The sequence below is a fragment of the Hydractinia symbiolongicarpus genome, chromosome 3 (assembly GCF_029227915.1).
Source record: "Hydractinia symbiolongicarpus strain clone_291-10 chromosome 3, HSymV2.1, whole genome shotgun sequence".
NCBI lineage: Eukaryota > Metazoa > Cnidaria > Hydrozoa > Anthoathecata > Hydractiniidae > Hydractinia > Hydractinia symbiolongicarpus.
The window spans coordinates 17,772,008-17,780,647 of NC_079877.1; the positions used below are offsets into that span (position 1 = coordinate 17,772,008).

Here is an 8,640-nt window from a genome sequence, read left to right on the forward strand (position 1 = left end):
GTGAAGCCTTCAAGTTACCTCATCAAGGTAAGAATCATTTAACAATGGTAGCAGAGTTAAAAGGTACAGATCAACTGGCCTGGTATTTATGATCATTGTGCGATTGACATTTGAGTTGAAAGAAAGCAATTGAGGGCACACACCCGGATGTGTTCCTTGAGGTAAGAGAGATAACTTTCCCTTTTGTTGGCTATTTGTTGACACGTATGTGTGCAAACCAATTGGTGAAGTGGTTTGTGAACAATGGCAACAACAACATTAAAGGCTCCACAAGCGTTTAAAGAGGATGATGACTATAGCAGTTGGAAGAACGATTTGGAGATCTAGCAGATGTTTACAGAACTACCAAAGAAAAGGCAAGGTCGAGCTGTATACCTGTATATCGGGCACGGGAGGCAGTACGCGACCTGACACCTGCAGAAGTGGGATCAGATGATGGTTTGGACAAGATTATAACTAAGCTAGATTCAATATGTTTGAAAGATGAAAGCACAAGAGCATTTATTGCTTTTAAAGAGTTTTATGACTATAAGAGAAATAGTGAAGACAAATTTCCTGATTTTATTGTGCAGTTTGAGAAGCTCTACAATATGATATCCAAATATGATATGGCATTGCCTGAAGCTGTCAGGGCATATTTTCTTCTCACAACTGCGAATATGTCTGAAGAAAATGAAAAACTGGTTCGTACAACTTGTGCAGAACTCAAGTATAAGAATATGAAGGACACAATCATGAAGATATTTGGAGAACTGAACACAGCAGAAGATGCTGCACATTTGGGAGCTCTTCCTGTGAAACAGGAATGCTTATATGGAAATATTCATGCTGATACCAAAGACAGCTTGTCAAGGAATACACGTTCAAGAATGAATCCTGTTGATAAGGATGGGAAACTTATGAGGTGCCATGAATGTGACTCAACAAGACATTTTGCTGACAAGTGTCCTCATAGAAATCAAGAGAAAAGAGATTTCAGATCACGGAACAATAGACCTACAGAAAAGAAACAAGATGTAAATGAGATCCATATCACCCTTTTTGCAGCCTCTCCAGACCAAAGGCAATATTGTCTTGTTGGAGAATGCTTTGGTAGAGGTGTCTTGGATTCTGGCTGTACAAAGACAGTGGCTGGGGAGAAATGGATGGATGAATATCTTGCGACTCTCTCTGAATCAGATAAAAATGCTGTAGTTTCAAATAGTACTGATTCTATATATAGATTTGGTGATGGAAAGGAAGTGAAAGCTATAAGAAATCTAATAATACCAGTTATTCTAGGTGGCAACAAGTATAAATTGTCTGTTGACATGGTAGAGATTGAAATACCACTACTGATTAGTCGTAGTACCATGAAGTCTCTCAGTATGAAGTTAGATTTTACCAGTGACTTATATATATAGTTATAATATACCAGTCTAATAAGAAAAGTCATTCCCTTTTAACCCCTTTTAAAAAAAGTTACACACGTTTGAAAAATTACATATTTTCCAGAAAAGATGTGTCGTATTTCAAAAAAGATATGTAGTATTGATGTGTCGTATTTCGGAAAAGATATGTGGTATTGATGTGTCGTATTTCAAAAAAGATTTACAGTATTGATGTGTCGTATTTCAAAAAAGATATGTAGTATTGATGTGTCGTATTTCAAAAAAGATATGTAGTATTGATGTGTCGTATTTCAAAAAAGATATGTAGTATTGATGTGTCGTATTTCAAAAAAGATATGTAGTATTGATGTGTCGTATTTCAAAAAAGATATGTAGTATTGATGTGTCGTATTTCAAAAAAGATATGTAGTATTGATGTGTCGTATCGATGTGTCGCATTTCAAAAAAGATATGTAGTATTGATGTGTCCTATTTCAAAAAAGATATGTAGTATTGATGTGTCGTATTTCAAAAAAGATAGTACTTCTTTCGGGGAAGATATTTTGTATTTCGGGGAAGATGCGTCGTATTTCGAGAAAGATGCTTAGTATTTCGGGGAAGATTTGTTGCCCTTGTCGGCCACCGTAGAAAAAGGTGCAGAAGCTTTACTTTTACAATTCAACTCAAATCTCGAGGAGCAAAAAAAACTAAAAATAGACGAGTAAAGACGATTAGAAACAGGACTAGCATTAGATTATTTTAAACAACAAAAACAGTTTTAAAACAGTGTTTTAATTATTAAAATACTTTTAAAATAACATTAAAAGCATCATTTCAAAATAAGTGAGAAATTATTTGTATTATAATTAATTTAAATACTAAGAAATAAAGAATATTTCAAGTCTGTGAAATATACCGCACTTTTTCACGGCACCGTTTTCCTTTTGCTCTATCTTTTTTGATGGATTTTTTTTCTTACTCGGCGTCGGAAGTTTAGTAGAGTGGGGGAGAAAGGGGGGAGGAGTGAAGGATTTTTCAGTTTGTTGGTATACTCAACGCGTAGCAAATGTGCTCCACAATTTCGCTTCACTCGCGAAGCTTAATTGCTTCGCAAAAATGTGCAAATCGTTCAACCTCGATCCCAGGGCCTGTAGCGTTTTTTGATATAAGGATGAAACGCATGCGAGTTTCATCCTCATATCTGAAAAAACGCTACAGGTCCTGGGATCGAGGTTGCAAATCGTTTTGTTTTTTAAAAAACCAAATGTTGCGAATAACGAGTTTCCGAATAATTTTCTCGAGAACTAATTGTTAATGTGAAAATTTTTCACTACCCGCGCCGTTACACGATTATTTTTCCCGAATATGTATTTTCTTAATTACAAAGGAAAATTGTGCAAAAAACACTGGTGTAAAGACGTGCCATACTGTAAACGATAGTGATTATTACTTGGTTATTAATTGCTTCAAGCTGTGGGGGTACACTCATCATAAAAGTTGGCAGTCAAAAGAGAAAGAAACCTTATTTGTGGTAGGCAAAATTTTCTAGGTGGGGCCGACGGGCCTAGAAAAATTTTGAATTTAGGCCTCTGAAATAGCCTTAAATGTGCCCCAATTTTCGAAAATTTTTTTATGCATATGAAAAGTGAAGATGAAAACGCCTTACATACTACATATATCCCCCCCCCCCACTTTCAATTTCGATTCGCCGGCCCTGTTGAGTGGAACGACCTCTCGCTTACCGAGTGATTGCTCTACCGAGATAAGATTTTATTTCGCGAAAATTTCTTTCAACAGAGTATTTTCTTTATGACCGCTTGTTCCACTGTACGTTAAGAATGAAAATTTTTCAAAAATCAAAATTCAGCGAACATTTAGATGTAGTTTAAATATTTTCGAACAAGAAATGAAAATAAAATGAAAATAATTTTGAAAAAAATAAAATTTGTAATGAATTTTACATACTTTTTATCTCTTGTTAAATCTGTCATATGCGACTAAACTTCCAACTCTGGTTCTTTTTTGCAATATATTCTTTCAACTAAACGTATATACACGAAATACTACTTTTATACAAATGTACATTGCTACAAACAAAAATTGATAAAAAAATAAAGGAAAATTAATTCTAATACAAAAACTCTCGCAAATTACTGAAATTTTGGCCGATTTCGCGAAAGTTTATGTTACAAAACTTTATAAGAGCATTAATTGCATAAGTTTATGGGTGCAAAAAGTTAATTTTCGGGGTGAAAAATTCTAACCAATGTTTTGATAACAAAAGAACACGTTTTAGAGTTTAATCCTTTAAATTTACAAGGTTATCTTTTGATGATTCGCAAAAGTTGACTGTCGCTAAATTTTTAAAATTGCTCATTTCTATGTTCGCAAAATGTAAAAAATATACAAAAACTTCAAGTATTCTACAAATTTTCTATAAGTGATGTAGCGAGAAGCTGTAGCATCTAAGACAAAAGTCATGGAAAAAATCATTGCATGTGAATCAATAAGAATATTTTGCACCTCAAATATACCTAAATGTTGCATAACAAAAAACATTTAAGAAAAGCAAAAATTAAAGCACCATCTTAAATGAGAGTTTTCAAATTTGTGGATTAATCAGCTAGAAGAATAACGGTTGTCAAATTAGGAGTATAGTACTTCAATGAAGTCTCAGTTAACTGATGTTAACATTGTTTACACAGTAGCATGTCGCGTGAACGCGTAACTTTGGTGCATCATGATAACCCTTCAAATTCTGTGCAAACAGAAAAGTCGAACACACTCATTTTTTAGTGTCGCAGTGCAAGCTATACGTGGTCATTTTTCTTTCAACACCTATATAATAAAAATCAACATGTTACATGGCAGCAGTAGAAAATAAGTTCGGGAGCATGATATCCTTAAGAACCTCAAAAACAAACAAGTGGCCAGGGCATATTACTTCAAAGTCAGACGTTCGCACAGATAAACGTGTCGCCGTTACTTTTCTACTAACTAGATACAATGTGATAAACACAAAGAAAAAACTTACAGCTCTCAGAGTTGTCCATTGACTGGCTCAACTGTAAAAACGATCGCGTTGATCGTGTTCGTTTGTTGCGAGATGGATGGCATGTAATCACATACAACTTTGGTCCGAATAAACCAGCCAGAATAGTTGTTGCGTTTAATATAATATTAAAACAGAGTACTATGACAACATTCTCCTTGCTGATATCAACTGAATACAATGGAATAAATGACAGCCAGATGATACAAGTTATATACATGACAAAGCCCAGATAACGAGCTTCGTTGAAACACGCTGGAATGTGTCTTGTTTTAAAAGCGTACAACGTACAAACAGCCACCAACACAAAGTTGTACGCATAAGAAGTGATAATATCAAAAAGCGGTACCTTGCAAAGAAAAAAAACTTCGGTTTTTTTATTTTGTTCAACCGGTACAATTCCGGGTGCGTTATTGTACAAACCAATCGTAGCAAGAGCACACTCGACAAACACAAGACCACACAGGATTACAATCTGCGAAGAAGCTGTGATAAAACGTGGTGCATGATGGGACTGGTCGTTAAAAACACGCGACAATCGATTGGTTTTGGTCAGCAGTGCGCTGTAACATATACTTAAACAAAATCCAAGTCCAAAACGTTGAATGCCACACAACACGTCAGTTTGATCTGCTACAATGATAAAAGTGAGAATATAACAGAGTAAAACACCAACAAGTAGAGGGAATGATAATTCTGGAGCGGAAGTCTGAACAATTTCAGTGTTTTTATAATAAATGAAGATCAAAATCACGCTAAGCGTTGCTATTATTCCCACACCAGCTAGTACTGCAACCATAGTAACCCACGAAGTTGCCAGATGTCGAATAGGCAGTACTTCACATCCATTTCTCGTCGCGTTAGGTCGATGTCCATTACTGCAGTAATAACAATCCGTAATATTACCTAAAACATGATTTCATGAACAACTTGATACACTTCTTGAGGTCCTTTCTTTATCACAAAAAAACACATTTTTTTCCAAAAAATACATCTTTTTCATAAAAATTTGTTGGCGAGAAACTAATAAAAAAACAATGGGAAAAAGGCGTGTTTAAAAGAAGACTAAAATATAAAATTAAACATTTAGGATTTCACAAAAACTATGGCAAAACCTCTTTCTTACAAAATTATATGAAGCAATTCAAAAAGTACACACGTTCAGGAAAAAAAAGGAAAAACAAACTATATAAGAACATATGGGTCTAGAAGACAGGTGGTTAAAATTGACGATTTAAGAGCGTGCGTATATTTTTGAATGGCCTTTCATGAAAATTGAAAAACAACCTTAGTCTGCCTGATGTGACGAAATCTTGTAACAACGAAAAAAGGTGCTTGAAGGCTTTAGACAAAAACCAAGTTTAAATTTTAGAAATCTGCAACCAATCCGCAAAAATAAACCCAGTTTTTAATATAAGCTAAATTGCATTAAAAACTTACCAGCGTATTGATTATGACCACATTCAAAACAAGTGTGACAACATTTAGGGCTGTTCTGTTTTTGTCGCTTAACGAAACCAATACGACATACTGGGGAACAATACGACTTTACCATTTTTTTTGGAGCATTTGTTACCGAAAGATTATTTTTCCATCCACCAAGACGGAAGTATGAGCCATTTATGTATTGCATGATATCATAGCCATGGTTCGCACTTCCAGTCTCGTCGAATGTCGTTAGTCCATATATTCCGTTGTATTGACCATTCATAAGGCTATCTCGGACCTGTTCCCCTTTAAATTGCGCCCAGTTCTCACAAGAGGTTTTGTTGTCACATAGTTTTTTTATAACGGAATCCATTGCTTGTGTTAGCGCATACACAGAATCGATTACGTACGGTACTTTGTCATCGAACCTGATGTTAGCACAATGCTGGTCACGTGTACAACTCGATATGTTACTAGAACAATTGTATTTTCGAATCCAGTATTCGTTAAACCAAGCCACAGAGTTGGGTAAATCCTGCTCAGAGCGGAAATCTGGTTTTAATTTGCAAAAATATCGCCTAAATTTTTCCAACGAAAAATTTGATTTGAGAGTAAGCGTTAAGGCTCCGTTAGCAACACTTCTCAGTTTTGCAGAATCTAAAAAGTCACTTCGGGTGCCCCAATAGTCACTAGCCACCCAAGTAAATTCCGCGTTTTGGTGGGCGGCAGCTTCCAACAATAATTGAATGTGCTGACCATCCAGAAAAAGAATTACAACCCTTGTTGTAGATCGTTTCTTTAACTCGTCGACAAGAGATTCATAGTCGCCGACATTACTTCCGAGTTTAAAGTGAAATGCGATGCAAATATTGAATAACTTTGCTTTCGCTTTTAACGCTTCAAAACCGCTCTCTCCGTAACTCCCTTCCGAGTAAAGAATCATTACTGCTGTCCAATTAAAATAATTCGCCAAATCCATCATTGCGCTAGCCTGTTGAGTGTCTGGTGGAACAGTTCGAGTAAAAAAGTTATACTTTTGTCGATCGTTTAGCAAAGCACTTGTAGATGCGTAGCTTATTTGCGGTATTTTAAACAACCGTAGCAAATTTGCGACTTGAATTGAGACAGAACTAGATGCTGCACCAATGACTCCAGCTACAACATCTTTCTGATTGCTTGTGTTATGACGACACATACCGTTACCAGCACTGACTTTATCAACAACAATTTTTATAACTCCATCCAAAGCCAGAGTTTCTTGTTGGCACGTATCAAAAACTTCCACAATTACAGTGTGGTTCTTTAATGTTTCGTACTTTTTATTTATTTGGTCTACAGCATAAAGCATAGCTTGCCAGCGATGTATTCCTCGTTCAATGTTAATACTACCACATTGGTTTCTTTCTCCTGAATGTATGGGAAATAGTCCAGCCATTAAAATCTGATTACGATGAGAGTAAGGTAGGTTTTGACCATTGAAACAAAACACAAAGCGTAAGAGGTAAATTGTCAAAAATACATGCCACACATAAGAAGTCAAACCATATTCAAACAGCATTTTGTAAGACCATTTAAAATTCTAAATAGAAAATTCTAAATTTAGCAACTTGACCAATATGAAAAAAATGTAGATCAGACTGTATTAAAGGTTACCTCCAGAGCAAAAACAAGTTGTGCTTAATATGTAGGTAAAATATAGTTAATAAAGAAAAAACATTCCATTCTACTAAAAATGTTGTTTTTGAAAGATATAAGGAATTAAAAAATACCACACTTTGACATGACTGTTCTGCCCAAACTTGGAACGCGCCCCGTCTAAAGACTGGCCAGGCCAATTTCTGACTGTGACAAATGGGTGGCCAGTCTAAGACTGGACTGCCCAATCTATGGACGTACATGCCCAATCTTAGAACAATTGTGGAAGACAAACAGAACAATAAATTTTTTAGAATTTACCTCTTAATAGGAACTTTAAATTGAAACTTTTCTTGGAAAATCAAAAGGCCGAAAATTTATATATACCATGTATTTTATGTATAAAAAATTGAAACTACTCAACCATATTAGCATAGTCTAATAAGGTTTTTCTTCTATAGACTATGATATTAGCTAGCTGGGTACAGCTCGCTAGCTAGTTAAACATCTCATCCAATGAAATTAACAGCTAGCTAACTAATAATATGGTTGAATACGATTTTTCTGATTCTTCATAAATATAAACATTTTTTTTTTAAAATTTAGCCACTACTACAAGCTGTATATATATAAATGCTAAATGTATAACACATGCTCTACCAGCTACCTAGCTGGCTAGCTAGCTATGATTTTCACTCTACTGTGTCCAAAATTTGGCCGGGTCAATTCAACAGTACCCAAAATATGTTTTAATGTGCCTGAGAATGTTTGTTGGGACTTGCAAAAAACAGAGCTCATGTGGTACATGTTCTGCCCTGATAATAAACGCTGCCCTGATTAGGTACAGCAGCTTGCCCCGGTTAAGAACAGGGCAGGAAATACAGTCAGGGCAACATAATCAGGACGGGCTGGTTTATTACTCAAAAATTTTTATTTGGCACTTATAAAAGGAACATAATCAGGGCAGGCCGGTTTATATACGACAGTCTAATATTATTTCTCACTTATTATAGAACGAACATAATCAGGAAAGGCCGGCTTATGTATGACAGTTAAATATTATTTGAGACTTATAAAACAAATATAATCGGGGCTGACTGCTTTATATCATTCGTCATCACTTCTGACAAGCAAATAGCCCTGGTGGCAAAGTTG

General features: G+C 35.4%; 1 protein-coding gene across 1 annotated transcript; it reads right to left on the reverse strand.

The window, feature by feature from the left end:
- Positions 1 to 3,385: 3,385 nt before the first annotated feature.
- LOC130636897 (metabotropic glutamate receptor 3-like) lies at positions 3,386 to 7,912 on the reverse strand. Its single transcript, XM_057446748.1, has 5 exons — positions 7,905 to 7,912; positions 7,620 to 7,692; positions 5,863 to 7,429; positions 4,405 to 5,328; positions 3,386 to 4,208 (listed from the first exon to the last, which is right to left on the reverse strand). The coding sequence occupies exons 1-5, from the start codon at positions 7,910 to 7,912 to the stop codon at positions 4,156 to 4,158; spliced, it is 2,625 nt and encodes an 874-aa protein (XP_057302731.1). The 3' UTR covers positions 3,386 to 4,155.
- Positions 7,913 to 8,640: the final 728 nt, after the last annotated feature.

Bases quoted from the DNA above. Each gene is read 5' to 3' on its own strand.
- LOC130636897 (XM_057446748.1), bottom strand. The intron at 5,329-5,862 runs GTAAGTTTTTAA...ATCATGTTTTAG, and splicing joins TGGTCATAATCAATACGCTG to GTAATATTACGGATTGTTAT. The intron at 4,209-4,404 runs GTAAGTTTTTTC...TTTATTATATAG, and splicing joins AATGGACAACTCTGAGAGCT to GTGTTGAAAGAAAAATGACC.